Here is an 18,121-nt window from a genome sequence, read left to right as displayed (position 1 = left end):
CAACAGAGTGGGGCTTAAAGGTATGAACGCGAAAAGATCCCAAAAGGTTATCCTGAACCGAGGTATGCACACACCTCCACTGCGTGGACACCAAGGTTTCGCCTGCAGCCTGCAAGCTGTATTAGGAAATAAATACACACTGCGGTTATTAATAAGCCCAGTGTGACTTGTGCAGCCGCACTCAAGATGAGATGCATGGCTCCTAAGTGCATAAAAACTGCAATGGAAGAGCTGCAGAGCAAGCAGCACGCTGACGTCTCTGGCTGAGTCCTTGTGAGTGCCAGGATATGTTTTTCAACACAATTAATTGCAATAGCAAAGTTTATTAAGGTGCCAGGGCCAAAATCGATGTATTAATGGCACAGCATTATTGTGCTTAACCAGGCGATGGTAAAATGCACGTGGACGCTCTGGCAACAGAAGCTGTGGGTTCTACTTATGGTGAGCTAAGAGAAATACATATTAGACTTGGTTCCAGTCATTGCCCCCATTTCGGGGAATACCACCCAAGGAGTCCAGAAAAAGACCCCTACTAGCCTTCAAACACACATGCAACGCGAGAACGCATGGCTTCCACGATGTGGATGACGGACTGCTACAGACCTGGACATTGAGAAAAGCTTGCCATGGTAAACTTGTTTTAAGCAAAAGTTAAGACGGCAAACTTAACTGTGCATTTTACCTAGCACTTGGGTGAGACTTAACATGGCCCTTTGCAATACGCTTTGGTATTTGACACAATGGGAACATGAATGGCCATAATCCCAATGACACTGCGCTTACATGTGACTTTAGTTCTGTTTTAAAAGTCAATTTGGGCGCCACTGCGGCATTAGCCGTTTACTAATGGGACGCTGAGCAAGCAGTTTTGATCCTCACAGAGAAACACAGATCCACACAGGTCAGATCAGCCAATAAAGAATGTAAGGCATGCTGTGACACCAAGATTTCTAATAAGATGGGTTCAAGCAATGACTCTGACATCGTAGTGTCAAGCTGACTTCAACTCTGCAAACACGGTGTCCTACCCTTTGCTAATCCATGCATGCATTTTCAAAATATTCTCACATTTTTTCTCTATGAACCCTAAGGGACACACGCTGTGGTTGAAAACACAGGCGCTAAAAGGTGTTATCTCTGAATGTATATAGTCAGATGTTGCCCCAGGCACCACTCCTGTTTTCAAAGGGCAGAGACACACAGCTTCAGGGGTATACTGATAAACTAAACTGCTGGCCCAGGCTGTGTTAGGGACAACACTGAACCAATTAACAAAGTTTTTAAGGCATGGAATTTAGTTCCAACTTTAGCTTGTACTCTCTGACCAAGTTGCTCAAACAAATGTTATCACATAGGAAAAGGAACACAGATGTGTCCTATGAGGCTGAGGTTGAGACAAACTCAGCTATGGATATGATTTTGAGTTTAAAATATGACCGGTGCTTCCCAAAGAAGCACCGCAGTACATTTTACAGACAAAGATGCTCAATGACCAACTAGATAAGCTCAGGCACCACTGAGGGGCTAAGAAGACCTTGCAGCTCCTCAGCCTGATGGATATCCCCGACCTGCTCCTGCATCCTGACCACTCAGCCACACACCACCCTCAGTCCCCTGAGTATCAATGGGTTTTCAAACTGGAGGAAGGAAAATGAAGCCAGAGTAGGAACTCGGGTGTCACAATAGAATCAACAACTGTGAATTTAGTAAACATTAAAAAAATTAGGAAGCTGCCTTTGCATAGAAAAGAAGCCGCATCAGCCGGAAGAAAGAAAACCTGGAACGCTCTGTCCAAACTGTGGACTCCGTGTGTGCATCGGGCAGAAAGCTCTGGAAAGTCAGCAGGAGTGCTCTTTCCACTCGGAGATGCTTTCCTCTTTTTTCAGGCTGGTCTCAGAATATTAGAGTGAAACAACTAAAGTGGAAGTCAAGCACTGTCTCGTTTCTTTCTGCATTCAGTGTCTATCATTGAATTTTTTTTAAAGCTGCAGTATCTAGCCCTGTAAATGTACCTTCTTCATCTCCAACCACCCAAAAGGCTCTGAGTTCCACAAGCCCCCCCCCCCAATCTGACCGATATCTGTCTCTTCGAAAATGCAAGGGTTCTGAGAAAGGCCACAGACTCCTCAGACAAGCCCAGGCCCAGATAGGCATTGCCAGGGCCATACCCAGCCTACACTTCCACTGGGGTGCTGGGCTGCTTGTCAAATACTGAGAACCCGGCACCCTGGGCTCAGCTGTTCACAGATCGGCTCTGCTGTGCCAGGCCTGCACGCTCCCCTCTGCTCAGCTGTCGTTTCCTTCCCCCGGAGTTCTGCAGCATAGCCACCACCAGCAGAACAGCAAGGTTAGAAAGGACCCCCCACTTACATCAAAAAACCAAAACAGGTTATCTTAACGCCTTTGGCATTGGCCGACGCATTTGGCAGAAACACCGTTGTGCACTGGGGGAAGGGGGTGCATGCGCACTCGCCAACCGGAAGGCCACAGCCCAAGCCCTACTTTCAAGGCTGCCTTTCTCAGTCTCAAACGCTGTGACGATCACCCAGGAAACTTAGCTTTATAATCCTCTACGCCGATGAATAAAACCTTGTGTTCATGAGACATAAAACGCTGGGAAAAGAAACAACAGGACCTCCAATGCAGGTGACCTAGGAATCTGGGGGAAAGGACTGTTGAGTTCCTGCTTGGCAGTGTGTTTGTCACAAGACATCCAACAGAGAGAAAAAAAATAAATAAATACGTTTCTCTGCTTCTCCATCAAGCTGGGACAAGCCGTAACCTTTCTAGGCACAGGAAGGTCCAAGTCTAAAGCTACCATCCATTAGGGTACACGCTGCTTTGCCATGCAGCCTGGTCCTGCAGAATTATTCAACGGGCAATTAAGATTTATAATCCAAATGGTCTCAAAATCGTATCTCTGAGAAGTCAAGTCCAAATTAAATCAGCCCAGGCTTTTAGGTTCTCATGATCACATTTTCCCTTTTGAGCGAGTGCTTTTCGACACTCAGAACTTCTCCTCTTACAGAGCATTCTCAGAGTGTCTCTGGAAGCAATCTCCCAAGCAAAATCCGATAGATGCAGTGAAAAGGGACCCTCGTCAACTCCAAACCTTAGGAAAAGACATCAAAGGGGCACAGAGACCCTCACCCCCTCCAACTGATTTCTGAAAGCCAATGATTTTACCTTCCTTTTGTGTAAATATTACTGGAACTTCTCACACAACACACACATACACACCACACACACACATACACACACAGAGTATTTTACTAAACAAAAATGTTCCAGTATAATTGTCATATATGGACACCCTGAAACACACCCTTCAGAACTTTGAAATGAAAATGCATGCCGAGTTCCCTTCCAGGGGCAGAATTCACGTGCATTTATGATTATATTTCTTTATATATGAAATCTTAGTGTCACCCTTCCCCAGCTGACAGCCTTAAGCCAGTGAGACAGACAGGTAGGTGACAGATGCCATCCCTCAATTCTCACAGTGCCTGGGAAGGCATCCACATCCAGGGAATACACCTGCCTGAGCCCTGCAGCGGAGGACATAAAGAAAAAAAAAGTACAAGGAACTCACATTTCGGTGATGTTCTCCGGGTCGACACTGTTAGGTTCTAACCTTGGAAATGCCACGATGCCGGGAGAAGGCTCTGTACACCAAATCCTAGAGGCACTGCATTTGCAGGGCACGGGGCAGGCGAGAGAGGCCCTCCAGAAGCCCACAGCCAGCCAGCATAAGCGCCAAAGCCGCGCCATGGCGGGTCCATGCCACCTCGGCCAGGGCAACATCGACATCCCTAGCCGCCAGTGCCAGTCAGTCAGTCAGTCGGAGTGCGTGTCCCTACACTGAGCCTGGCGTCCCCCGCTGGAGGGGGGAGGCCTTCCCTGCGCGCTCTTGCTGTTCTGTGCCGATGGCCTCCCGCGGAGCGGAGTGTACCAGAGGTTGAGCCTGTCTGGGCTGAGCAGGTTGGCGCTGGCCGAACGGGTTCACAGCGGCCAAGACATCGCGGGCTGCTGATCCGAGCGACAGGGCTGCTGCATGGTCCTACACGCCAGGCACCACTCGGTGGATCTCCCTGGACTCTTTGGGTCGTAGAACCGCTAAACCGGCACGGATATCGGTGCGCACCTCAGGGCTGAGGACAAACAGACATGGATGAGACTAAGCGTAGTCCCTACACACCACCAACTGAGACACAGTCCCTCTGCGCTCTCCTCACTCCCACCAGACCCAAGCCTGTAGAATGGACGTCTGAGTGCTCAGCTCCCGCCCCGGAATCAACTTGCCCCACAGTGGGCCCCCGGTGTGCCCGCCCGCCCTCCAAGCCTGAGGCCGAGGCAGGGGAGGTCAGGAAAGAGCCTTTGAGAGCAGATCCCATGGCACAGGCCAAGCCAGGGACCCCTAAAGAGGACTCGGAGGCTGCAGCGGCGGCGGGGCCCCAGTGATGCTGCAGAATCCTCCCTGGCCGCTGGGCGCGGGAGCGGGAGGGGGGAGTGGGAGGGAGACGGGCAGGTGGCGAGGCACGTCCCACCTGGGGAGCAACTGCGGCAGGGGGACAGTGCCTGCCGAGGCCACCGAGGACTGTCCCTGAGGCTCACCCGGCCTCCCGCCCCAAGCGCAGGGTGCAGAGACCAGCAGCAGCAGCAGCAGCAACAGCAGCAGCAGCAGCAACTGGGCTCTAACCCGCTGCCGCCGCCGCCGCCGCCGCCTCTGCTACTGCTGGCGAAGTGACGTGAGGGCTGACGCAGAGCAGGGGCAGAAACTCCAGAAAATTAGTATGAAATCCAAAAACACACACGCACGCGCGCGCGCACACGCACACACACAACACACACACACACACACACGCGCATAGCCCAGCATAGCACCCTCCAGACAAAAGCAAGGCGGAGGGGAGGGAATCTGGGGGCGAGCAGGGAGGAGGAGGCTTGGTGCCAGCGGCTAGGCGCAGACAGCAGCATGTGGGAGTTCACACTCGCGCACACGCACACACCTTGGCGGGGTAGTTGTGTGGATGTGCGTGTGTGTGTGTGTGTGTGTGTGTGTGTGTGTGTCCCTTTAGACCCAGGTACCTCTGAAATGCAGCTTCCTTGATTCCCTAATTCTTACATCTCCTCCATACCACAGTAGAGGCTAGCTCCCCCTTTTTGAAATGGAAGCCGAGGTTGGTTAGGCTCTGAAAAAATGCGCTGATTCTTATTGTAGGAATCCTCCCTTTCCTTCTCCTTCCCCGCTGCGTTCTCCTTTCCCACCCCGCTCAAAAGGAAAGCAGGCTATTCCCAAAATATAGGGAATGCAATCTACACCCCCCCACACACACACACGAAAATAAATATATAATGAGGTGCGTTGGCAACCAAGGATCGTTGCCCGGTTCCGGACCACCTATTTAGGGGTGGGTGGTTCCAACGCTTTCCCTGACGGGGTTTCTGCCTAAAGAGCAGAGCCTGGAAACCCAAATGTAGCTCTGATGGGCCTTTCTCCAGCCATTTGCGCCATAGAAAGAGCCCAGCATGGGGACGGGAGCGCGCCTGCCGCGCAGTGGGTTCCTAAATGCTCTGCACCGACCCTGACCTCTGGAGTGGGTGGCTCCGCGTCATTCTTCTCTTCTTCTTCAACCTGGCAGGATGCAGCCATTCGAATATCACAGCTTCACTCCCCACGACACCCACCCCCACGCGGGGCACCCAAGCCCCAGTCCCCTGCCTTGCCGTACCTTGCGCGTGTTCACGTGCGCGCGCGCATGTGCGCGAACGTATACCCTGCGCCAGCGCTGTCCCCAGCAGGATATGCTTCCAGCTACCGAGAGGCCCGGCTCCGGCAGCGCCCTGGAGTCTCACTGGGGACACATGAGGCGATTCCGGAGGGTCGAGTGACAAACCGTAACTGCTGTGCGGGTTCAATTAAATGACCGCTATGGGCCATTCGTAAGCCTGGTCTGAGCCTCTTCTCACTATTTGCGGCTCTGACTGTCCGCCTATCCGCAGTCATTTAAAAGGGAATCCGGTAGATGCGCCGCAGTGCCTGACACTTCCGAGGGCTCTGGTGCCCCCGCGCGGGGAGAAGAAGCCCAGCACACTCAGACGCACCGGCCCAATGCCACAATTCCAATGCCACCATCTCACCGGGAACTGCAGGCGCGCTCCAGCACTAGATGAGCAACCACAGCGCCCGTATGCGCGCTGCTGCCCAGACAGAGGGCCTCTCACCCGACCCAGCCAATCTCCTGCCTCGGAAGTCCTCCGCGAAACACAAGACTATGTGCAAGACATAAGAATGGTCACCCACCTGCTAGCAAAGGCCAGGGAAGAGAAGGATGGAGGAGCCAGACAGTAGGGGCCAATGTTTGGGTCTCTGCACAGCCTTAACATCACTAGGAAGTTAAATCCGTCCAGCAGGGTTTTCTTCTAGATGCCACGTACCGAGTGCAGAAATACAAAACTCAGCAGGTCACCTCATCCCTTCACTGAGCCCTAATGCACGAGGACGCTGCACCACCAAGCTTCTGATCACTCCTCTGCTCCGCTTGAGACCTTTGCTGCCTTGGCAAGGCACAGAAGCCAAAGACAAACATGTCTTTGTCCAGGAGACACAGTGAAGCCCCCGCTTGTGTTGCCAGTGTCCTTTTAGGGAGAATTTTCTGTATATACGTGTGTGTGTGTGTGTGTGTGTGTGTGTGTGTGTGTGTGTTTATAGGTAGATAGACAGACAGATAAATAGATACCATTTACGTACTGCATATGTATGTATATATGTGGGTTAGCTGACCATGGCAAGATCAGAGGAGAAGTTGAAGAAGCCGGTTCTCGTCTTCCACCACGTGTGTCCTGGGCTCAAACTCAGCTCATTCTGGGCACCAAGTGTCGTTATTCACTGAGCTGTGTCACCTTCCTATCCCCCGTGTCTCTTAGGTAGAGAAACCCTTAGGGACCCTGAGGGGAATGAGGAGCAATCGCCTCCCTGTCTCATGACTACTCTCAGTCCTTGTTTTCCCCAGAAGATAAAAATGCCCATTTCTGTGGCAGTAACTGCAGTACTGATGCGGCACCCGAGACCAGCAGCTTTAGTGTGGTTTATAGACAGAAAGGGTCTAACGGGTGTTGGAATATTCACAGAATTCACAGAATAGCTGTGTGTTACTGTTACACTGCGAGCGTATGACTGCCTCATTTGAATTAGAATGGCCAGCCAGCTTTTTGCCCGGTGTCCCGTGCGCCCCTGCCTTTGTCCGTCATACTTTGTCCTTTAAACGTGTCACTTATGGAAACTGTTTAGAGGCAGGAATTGTTATCAGTTTTTACCCATTGACCTAGCTCCAGATCACAGTGGGTGATTAAAATGTGTGTTTAAAGGCAAACAGCAGAAGCTGAATTCGAAGCATGCCTCACCTAGGCTTTCACACGGCCAGTCATCTGCATAAGCCTTCCTGGACACTGTCCCTCTAGCAACCCCCCCCCCAGTCCTGTGCTCCGAGTTCCCGTATTCTCTCTTAAAGTCTTACTCTCTGCCTCCCTGGTAACCAGATGTGTCCTTCACTGGGCCAGGGAGGGCTTCTCCATCATTCACATTGGTAACTAATTCATACCATGGACACTGTCAGGACACATGGATAATTGCCAACTTAAGCTTATAGACCTGAAGATCTATATCAATTTCGAGACCTGAAAGCTGTTGCACAGAGATCATTTCAAGGCCCCCAGACCTTGGTTTTTTGAGGGCATGATAAATATTTTTAGGTGGATCGTGTGAAGTAGAGGTAGCTTCTCCCCAGGTCCCATCAACGAAGAGACGGGTTGCTGCAGATCCTGCCTGCGCTGAACCAGACATCTCTCCAGACATTCTGATCGTGAACCAGGGTAGCAATGCCAGGTGCATCATAACCCAGTGCACACACATACAAACGGTGCGCCTTTACAGTCTCCCTTACACACACACACGCGCACACACACACACACACGTGCGCGCGCGCACGCAAGCACGCACGTGCACACCTTGCCCTTGGTACATGAAAAAAATTATACAATAAAAATACTTTTTGTTTTCTGACATTCTGTTTTTATGGTGCTTATGAAAATCTAGTAAATTGATTCTAACATCAAATACTGGGTTGTAAAAAGTCACAAAATGCTCTTGTTTCTGGCTGAGGATCAATATCCCAACCAAATAACTAACCAACTAGATACAGATATAGATATATAATGGGGGGTATAAACATATATGTGTATATATATGAAACAACTTTTTTTTTAAGAAAGTGGACATCAGACAACAAAGGGAAGGCTTTAGCAAAGTCTCAAGAGTCAAGAAAAATTAAGGAAGGTGGAGCACTCAGGACAGAGTAGAATGTGTGGAAAGCCAAGAATTCTCAATCCTGATTAGCATTCAGAGGTGATGCTACCTTTAGGCTGGAGAGGGAGCTACACAGATGGAAGGGAACTGCGTCAACGAATCGATAGTTGATGGGAAGAATGCTACACACTATAATCTGATGGGGGACGTCCTTCTGTATATATACTCCTCTTATTGGATGATGAGTAAAACACTGTTTGGCCAATAGAGGCAGGAAGATAGGCGGGACTAGGAGATGAGGAGAGAGAGGCACACAGAGAGATGCCATGTAGAAACCAGGAAGATAGGACGCTCCAGGCATTCTCCGGTAAGACAAGACCATGTAGAAATACATAGATAAGTAGTTATGGGCTAATAATTAAGAGAGAGCTAGCCAATAAGAAATGCTAGCCACTAGACAGCAGTTTTATAATTAATAAAGCGTCTGTGTGCTCATTTGGGGTTGAGAGGGGTGGCCAGACCTGGTGGGACAAGAAACTCCAGCAGCAATACTCCAGTACCAGAAAAGAACAAGTGTCTCTAATCACTGGCAGTGACTGTGAGCTTAGGAACCAGTATGCAGAAGAGATGGAATAATGCAAATGAGAATGAAAAATAACAAGCGAACGACAGTAGTGGGAAAAAAAAAACAAAATCAAGGTCTTGCTCTTTAAGAGGGTGAATACTGAGAAGCACCCAGAGAGGACAGCTGGAGCCGTGGCTCACAGAGGACCTGGTTTAGTTCCTAGCATCCATGTGGTTAAGTGACGACTCTCTGCAACCCCAGTGCCAGGGGCTCTGCTGCCCTCTTCTGGACTCCTGAGGCACTGCATGTGCAAGATGCAAACATACTCACTCATTCAGGCAAGCATTCACATAAATAAAATATATCAATCTCTTTTAAAAGAGAAAAATAGGAACAATAAGAACAAATGCAGCGATAATCCCCAGATGATTTATGAATACTAACAAAACCTGTGCGTTTACTGTGAACAAAATCAGGCAAAGAAAAATGATGACATAAAATAAGAGACACAAGCCAACAATGCTCTCTATACATGAAATAGATGGCCCAAGGAGTCCTAGTTCTCACACAGGCATGAATTTATCTTTTAAAATCTTCCTACACGGGGCTGGCGAGATGTTCTGTGAGTAATGATGCTTGCTCTGCAAGCACGAGGACCTGAGTTCAAATCCCAGTACCGATGTAAATGGCTGCGTGTGGCTGCAAGCCCTGAACCAGGCGTGGAGACAGGCAGGTCCCAGGAGCTCAGCTGCCAGCCTAGACAAAGGCAAGCTTCCTGCTCAATTGAGATCCTGTTTCAAAGCAGTAATTCAGAGTGGCAGAAGAATACATTCAGCATCCTGCTCTGTCTTTGTGTGTGCGCACAGCTACTCATGCACATGTGTGTATCACTACTACCCTGTTGCACATGCGCATGCACACACACACGCACATGCACACATCTTCCCACAAAAAAAAGATCCTAGGTCCAGATAACGTCACTAGCAAATTCTACAAAACATGAGAAAATGTCACCAAAAACTAGCCACATTCTTCCAGAAAATGAAGAGGAAGGAACACCTTCCCATACATGCTATTAAGTCAACATGGTTATGATATTTAAATCACAATAGCTAACTTCCGTTCTCGCCAATACACTAAGGATTCTCCTTTCTCCTGCTACTTTGCTAGTCTTTCTCATTATTTTTTTTAATTAAAGACATTCTAACGGAGGTGAGATAGTGTCTTACTTACTTTTCAATTGCTGTGACAAAACACCATGACCAAAGCAACTCATAAAAGAAAATGTTTGATTTGGGCCTCATCGTTCCATGACCATTGTGGTGATACATTATTTGTGATTTATTAAAGCTTGCCTGAGGATTCAGAAAGAAAAGTCAGCCTCAAGCTAGAGAGGCCAAGCAGCGGCGGCACACACCTTTAATCCCAGGACTCGGGAGACAAAGGCAGATGGATCTCTCTGAGTTCAGGGTCACCCAGGGCTACACAAGATTGAATCAGTCCAAGAGAGTAGGAGAGCTCACACCTCTAACCCCAGCACTAGAGAGGTATAAATGACAGGAGCAGGGTCTTCAGTAGTCAGTCTCAGGAGTCTTTAGTCACACCGAGACGAGCACAACAGTCTCAGTGAGTCTGAGGAGCCGTGAAGTCAGGAGCAGTTTGAGGACCGCCCCTCTGGTCTGAGCTGAGGCAGAGGTGAGAGCTGGTGGCTGGCTGCTTTGCGTCTCTGATCTTCAGCCTGAAGGCTTGGGCCCCAATATCAGTCCCTGGGTCTTTTATTTTTCATGTTTCATGTTACAGACCATCATGGCCAAGAGCACGGCATCAGGCAGGCAGGCAGGCACGGCCCTGGAGCAGTAGACAAGAGCTCACAGCTCAATCCACAAGTGTGAGGCAGCGAGAGCTGACTGGGAATGATGTGGGGTTTGGAAACCTCAAGGCCTGCCCACGGCGACACAATGCCTTCAACAGACCACACCTCCTAATCCTTCCCAAGTAGATCCACCTACTGTGTACCAAGCATTCACTTATGGAAGTGTATGGGGCCATTCTCATCCAAACCACTGGAGATTGCATCTCGTTGTGTTTTTAATTATGGGCACTCAAGCGTCAGTGATACTGAACATCTTTTGCATGTTCTATCTCTGCTCCCCCTCCCGCCCCCTTCCGCTTCTGCTGCTGTTTGGTTTGTGCTTGGGATCCAGTCCAGGGCTTTGCACACAGTATTTGAGCGTTCTACCTGCCGAGCGACATTTTCAGCCCTGTAGTCTCTCCTGAGTAGAGTTTATTTGGATAATTTCCCATTTTAAAATTGACCTGTTGTGCCGGGTGTTGGTGGTGCACACCTTTAATCCCAGCACTCAGGAGGCAGATGTAGGCAGGTCTCTGTGAGTTCGAGGCCAGCCTGGTCTGCAGAGCAAGTTCCAGGACAGTCTCCAAAACAATACAGAGAAGCCCTGTCTCAAAAAAATTGACCTATTAGACCTATTACTTTCTTTTTCTGTTGAGGTTTGTTTCAGCTCCTTATTATACACCAAATACTAACCTTTTGTTAAATAAAGATTTTCACAGTTTCTCCTATTCTGCAGATTATTTTTTCCTCACAATGGTTATTTGTTTAGCAGGAAAAAAATTTACCTTGATTAATCCCATTTATTTATTTAGTTAGTTTTCAAACCTATGATTACATTTCTTCCTTTGGTCCCTGTGATTCATGAAACTGCTTCTCTAATTCTGGAGGGAATCCATGCCTGATTTTGTAAATATAGAAGAAAAATAAAACATGGCTAAGGGAGTCATCGGCCCTCCGGGAAAACCTGCTGACGTTGTTTTGGTAAGTGGCCATGTTGTCAAACTCCCTTCTAAACGGTCCTGTTATCGCCCACAGATCTGTGCTGCTCTCGAGCTTGACCGGAGGAGTGACTGGAGGAGTGACCGGAGGGTGGCGATTACTGCGGAGACTCATCGCTGTTCAAGTTCCGAGACTAAGAGGCCGTGGATGCTCAGAAGCCGACGGGACCTCTGTAGCGAGCCCTGGATTCCAGAGAGCGTGGCAGGAGAGAGGGCAGAGAGGGAGGGGGAAGGAGCATTGTGCCATGCTGTCCTCTGAGCGTGGTGTGGCCATTGTGCATGAACCCACGGCAGCTACAGTCTCCTGCATGAGAGCTGCACAAAAATCAAGCCAGTTAAGAATTCCAGGATGGAGCAGCAAGAGGTTGCTGAGGCCTCACCCTAGCTGAGGAGACACTGGCAGTTGGTAGATGCTGTGGGGGAAAGAGACACTTTTCTGTGGGGATATAGATACCTGTAGGTTCCACTGTGCCCCCAGGAGATGACCCCATGCCCACCAACATGCAGACAGTGCTAATTGAACTGGGTTAGATAGATGGATTGATGGTAGACAGACAGACAGATGATTGATAGATAGATGGTAGATAGATAGACAGACAGACAGATAGACAGACAGATGATAGATAGATACATAGATAAATGATAGATAGATTTAGACAGATAGATATATAGACAGACATGATACATAGATAGATAGATAGATTGATAGATAATAGATACAGAGATGGATACAGAATAGATAGTGGGTGAATGGATGGATGGATGGATGGATGGATGGATACATAATTTTAAATGGAGAGAGATGGTTGGAGAGGAAGATGTGATAGGGATTCTAGAGGGCAGAATAGGGGTGAGTGTAATCAAGATACCTGCATAAAATCCTCAAAGAACTGAAAGATATTTAAATATCAACTTTTTTAAATGTTTTGTTTCACTCTCCTCTAAGCATTTGGTACTCTAGATTAGCTTGGAAAGAAATCCCTTCTTTACCGTCTAGACTTGGAAAACCCAGCCATAATCTACTGCAGAAAACGATATCCACCTCCCTTCCTCCCACGAGGGAACACAGCTCTGCAACAGGAAAAGATGGGGCTGGCAAGGAGGAAGGGGCTTCAGCAAGCCCAAGGGACAGCAGCTTAGGTTCACCTCAGAGGCCAGCTGTGCTCCTTTCTGGAGACTGAGACTCCCTTCCCTCCCCTCCCCTCCCCTCCCTTCCCCTCCCCTCCCCTCCCCTCCCCTCCCCTCCCTTCTCCTCCTCTCCCCTCCCCTCCCCTTCCCTTTTTTTCCCTTCTTCCCTTCCCTTCCCTTCCCTTCCCTTCCTTCTCTTCACTCCTTCTCCAAAGGAGTCTTCCCCTGCTTCCTTGGTGCTGTGAGCAGGCCCAGTGCCAACCTTTATCATCTCGCAGCCACTTAAATAGTCATGCGTCTCTTACAGCGAGTCTCCTTTAACTTGGGATGCCAGTTTCGCATTAGTCATAGGATCTCTGTAATTTCCAGTGGAAAGACCCTTCGTCTGGCCGAGGGGGCGGGACACACAAAATGAAAACAAAAAAAGAACACTGCTGCTTAGTCTTTTCAACCTGTTAGTTTCTCACTGCCTGCCCTGAGCTCTGGGCTGAGGCTGATAATACCGTCTTTTTCTAGTGTTCTGTGGCTTTTCTTTTTCCCTTATTTTGTATTTTTATAACTTTAAAGCATTCTGGACTTCAATCCTTTTGGACGGTTCTTGAACATTTGCGTTGCTCTACTGTATTAAAAAATGAGGCTGTATATTTCACTCTCCAGATCATTCCACACCAGAATCCACAGGGTACTTAGACTGTGCTTCTTCTCCGTGGGGCTCGTTCATGACCGTGTGGTCAGAATTCTAAATTGTAGAATGTGACTTCTCTCTCAAATCAATACCCTCTTTTAGACTCACCCAATCATAATATTCTAACTATTTTTCCTCAAAAATTAATCTTTTTTCTAAAGCTTAGCATGCATGACACTCTCCTGGGAGGCTACCATTTGGACAGTGTGGTACCCAATGCACAGCTAGGCTGGTTTTGTGAGTTCCATGGTCCCCTAAAATGCCCCTGCCTTTCCCTTCCACATACCAGAGAACCCCAGCCCAGTGGCATTTGCTTGGGACTAGAAATATCCCAACAGGGGAAAAAAAAGACTAATCAGACATGTCTACACAGTTTTCTTTCTAAACACCAGAACGTATTTGTGTTGAACTCAGTTTTAACTAAGTAAACCGTTTGCCCTAGCCTCCATATTGTCTCTTCCAGAGTGGTGGCCTCCACTAGTGCTGGACGCGCAAGCAGAAAGTTCTTCCTTCCCCGCAGTGGTTAACATCAACCTGCTTCTGCACAAAGGGCACACTAACTCCAAGTAGGAACTGTCTTTCCCCTGTCAGGGTTCAAGGTGCACTTCCGGTGCCTGGAACACTGTTCATGGCATTGTGCATTATTTCTGGGCATTTTATCCAACTTGTCTGTCACTTGCTAAGGGACTGCCCAGTCTCCAGGGAGATCAAGGAAGAAACTGGCTGTTGCCAGTAAGTGACATGGAAGTTAACACAGGTGGCCTCCACCTGCACTTCTCTAGTAAGAACGCATCTAGTTACTTCTGAGTTGCTAACAGTGGATGTCATTATTAACTGGGTGTGGCCGCGTATTCTGGGTAATTGGTCAGATTCTATTTATCAAGGCAAACAAATGAAAATGAAATGGATGCCAGTCAGTTAATCAACAGTATCAGCACAGTGTCCTAACTAGAGGGCCAGAGAAACAACCCAGGCTCTTACAGACTGCAGCATATTTGGATAAAATAACACAAATAAATTAATGAATATATGCAGAATATTATGGACAGCAAGCCCCACTGCCTCAATTTAATACTAGGTGCCCCTAGTTTGGGTCATTATGCTAATAGAAAATAAAAATCTACACGTTTGTTGTTGTTTCCTTCGGGACACTTTAAGAGTCAGGTTTTTCCCTCTCTTAGAAAAACAAGTGGAGTGTGCGCTTTTGCATTTAAATCTTACCGTAGCAACATGCAGGGACGTTCTTACTGTTGCTACTGAAATCCCTGGGCTCTGTTTTGAGAACCACACCTGTTTGCATTTACAGAGCTCTCCGGGAAGTCATCAGCTGCTGTAGAAGGGAGATGTAGCTAGGTCAGGGTGTGGAGAGCAGACTCTCTGCGCACTCCACAACGGTGTGGATTCCATGTCCCTCCTCCTCAAAGCCGGCCGTCTTGAGACTTCCTCAGTCAGTGGAAATAAAAAAACTATAACTGCATGACTCCTGAGGGCAGATTATTAGGACAAATGCACCCCTGCCTTACACACCAGCATGTTCCTCTGCTCCTGAAACCTTGAATTGCCATGTGGGATGTGCCAGATGTCCTGCTGCCACCAAGCTGAAGCCTTCCAGACACCCCTCCCTCAGCACCATGCATGTGGACAGAGACTGTTGTGTGCCCCAGACCAACCCACCCACCACCCCAGTACCACCGATGATTCATATGGGTGCCACCTAAAGGGGAAGAACCAGCCATTCCTCCTGAATGCCCAGCTCTGGAAATTGGGAGTTGGAAACAATGACTGTTGTCTTAGGCTGCTAAATTTTGCAGCATTTCTCTGCCAGCAATGGGAAGACAAGATGATGAGGATCCAGGTAATGTCAATGCTCATCTTCAGCTCACAAGAAAGACACAAAGGCACTGCTTCCTCGCTTGTAGGCTCTCAAGAATCTTCTCCATCTCTCTATGCAGACCCTTTACTATAGTGCATCAGAAAGTAACGTCTCTCCATTCAAAAGACAACTTCTGGAACTATTCAGACAATGTGCCTTGTTAGTGCTTGGAAAGGAATAGATTGTATACTCTTAAAAGGTTCTAAAGGCAATCCAAGACTTCCTTTCAACCATCTGGGAGCTAAGGAAGGAGCCACCATCAGCTCCCATGTCCTGACTGTTTATTACGTAACATTAGAGATAATTAAGAAAATGTTTTAGTTTGATTTTAGGGGGTGTTGAAAAAGAAGAGAAGATGGGAGGAGAGAGAAGGGGAGGAGGGGAAACTCCCAGAGAAGCATTTCGAGAAGCATCTCAAATCTTCAGACTTCAAGATTCCCATGTCAGCTCAGGTCAATGGGCAGGCACTTCTAAATAATGGATGTGTGTGTGTGTGTGTGTGAATATCAAACAACATTTTTTCAATTTGTAATTGCTCAATACTGGAAACATGTACAGATCTCACAGAGATCAGGTGAGGTTTCGTGGAGACAGTAGCCCTTGAGCTGAATCTTGGAGAAATGACCATGAAGACAGCGTGGGTGACTGCAAGGAATCTGGCAACCGCACGTCCCTTGGGAGGAAGCAGATAGGGCTGGAGTGGTGGCGGCCTGGCCAACACCTTTGCTCTCTCCCCAGAACTAGCTCCAGGTGTGTGTTCTAGTCTCTTGTCCTTCAGCTAGACTCTAAGAAGACATAGCAGTTGCTCCTTGGTATTTCCTTCTACTGTGACATGAGACACCCTGCGGGTCATCTACAGGCAATGCGGCAGCCTATCTGCGTGATGTCTGCGTGATGACGTCTTCGTGATGACGTCTGCGTGATGACGCCTGCATGATGACGCCTGCATGACGCCGGCCTCAGCTGCACCTGACAGGCCTGAAAGAGCTTGAACCTATTTGCATACATGGCTCCTATCTGCTTATACAATCTCTCTCTTCTTCCTTTTCTGTCTTGAGGTCCCTTACTCTGGGCTTTCAGTGACCTCAGACTGTGTTCTATACTAAATCTGATAACTAGAAAATCTTACAAAGTCCAAAACAGGATTGCAATCGTGAAGTCAGACCAGCAAAGACAAACAGAAAATATCTTATTCTGCAGCATGGAGCCCATCTCTGAATTTCAGTTGTTGTTTAATCTAATTTATTTCCAGTTCTTAAAGCATCTTTCATGGTGAATTGACTGATCTTAAGCCTTATGATAGAAACACACACTCTCTATCTAGAAAACCCCCGAGATTCTGGAAAATACTTTGTAAATCAGCATCTCCACATTGTATCTTCCCTCAGTCTCTCTCCAAAACTTCAGTAAAACTTCCCCAACACCTGGAAGACATCTGTATGTGGGAGAGGCTTCTAGTGGATTAAGGAGACTGTCCCGGGGACAAAATAAGTTCCCCTACCTCCCGTTTCCTCTGAGAGCATTATCTAGGATCAATAGATGCTTTTAATCTGTTTCCAAAGAATAATTCAACTTCTGAGGAAAAAAATATTAATTCTAGATTTTTAGCATTCCACAACAGCAATCTACAAAGACAGCTATCAGATCCTCAAACCACAACCCAAAAGACCAGCTATTTTTGTTTAAACCTGAAAAGAAAAAGTGCCACTTGGAACTTCGGTTGGGGGGATCCTAATGCCATCCCCAGGATCCTCAAAACCTCAAGGTTTTTGCAACCACTGCCATTGGTTCCAATCTCTGTTGTACTCTGACTTCTTTGTTCTTTAAAGAATTGAATACATAGCGTTCAAAGACAAAAGAGCATGGAGCCAAAACATGATGCGATCTCAGTTTATCAACTTGTTTTTCTGTGTCCGTGGGCTTAACTTTACTAGTGGCAGGGGAAATTATCCACTCTGTCTCACGAGTCTCTCGGGTGACTAACTGATGTTGTCTTTGGCTGTGGGAAACTTTGGATCTTCTTCTTGTGAAATCAAGGAGAGTCACTCGATGGAGGCTCCGGGGTTCTCCGTCTCAGAGTTTCTACGGCTGTGATCAAGCTGGGTGACAACGAGCAGCTTACAGAAGAAGTCCATCATCCCGGGAGGTCAGGGCAGGAACTCAAGTCTCCTTAGCTCCCAAGAAACAGCCCCCTGAACTCTGAGCACTCAACGGCTCTTCCAACCCAAAGTTCAGACGACACCACAACTATCCGCAAAACACAGGATCGGATCCATCACAGCAATACCGCATGGCCTGGTTACAATTTGTGTTAGTTTCATTTCTGTTCCTGCAATAAGGCACCATGACCAAGACAACTTATAAAAGAAGGAGTTTAATTGTGCATACGCTTCCAGAGGGCTAGATGTAGCGATATATTCGCCTCCGCATCTGTAGCAGTGACCACACCCTTTGGGCGTGGTTACGGGTGTGGACATGAGGGGTTAAAGGAAAAGGATTGAGGCTTGGAAGGACCCTTCCCTTCTGGTCGTGGAGAGCATCTTGGAGGCACGATCTACATCCTTGGAGCAGGAACGCTGCAACAGTCAGTCACTTGTTTTCTGCGTAAGGTCTTTCCCCTAATAAACACCATCTGTCATTCTATGCCATCTGGTTAATTCATTGCTACCCACCTATAGCTATTGTCTGTGGTGGCAGAGCTAAGTCATGGTGATA

At 48.0% G+C, this 18,121-nt stretch overlaps 1 protein-coding gene across 7 annotated transcripts in view; it reads right to left on the bottom strand.

Moving 5' to 3' along the window:
- The window catches only part of Ntrk2 (neurotrophic receptor tyrosine kinase 2), a 337,851-nt gene extending 331,852 nt beyond the window's left edge, over positions 1-5,999 (bottom strand). The window contains exons 1-2 of one of the 7 annotated variants that reach the window (XM_005078411.4): positions 5,733-5,999; positions 3,593-4,151 (exon numbers count right to left, since the gene is read on the bottom strand). In XM_005078411.4, the coding sequence (XP_005078468.1) occupies positions 3,593-3,810 (218 nt within the window). In that variant the 5' untranslated portion in view covers positions 3,811-4,151; positions 5,733-5,999. The other 6 variants (XM_013119299.3, XM_013119298.3, XM_005078410.4 and 3 more) reach the window with 6 other exon arrangements.
- Between the last annotated feature and the right edge of the window lie 12,122 nt (positions 6,000-18,121).

This window comes from Mesocricetus auratus, unplaced genomic scaffold, assembly GCF_017639785.1.
Source record: "Mesocricetus auratus isolate SY011 unplaced genomic scaffold, BCM_Maur_2.0 Super-Scaffold_100013, whole genome shotgun sequence".
Classification (NCBI taxonomy): Eukaryota; Metazoa; Chordata; class Mammalia; order Rodentia; family Cricetidae; genus Mesocricetus; species Mesocricetus auratus.
Note: the sequence above shows the minus strand (reverse complement) of the source record. Positions and strands in the feature narration are given on the sequence as shown.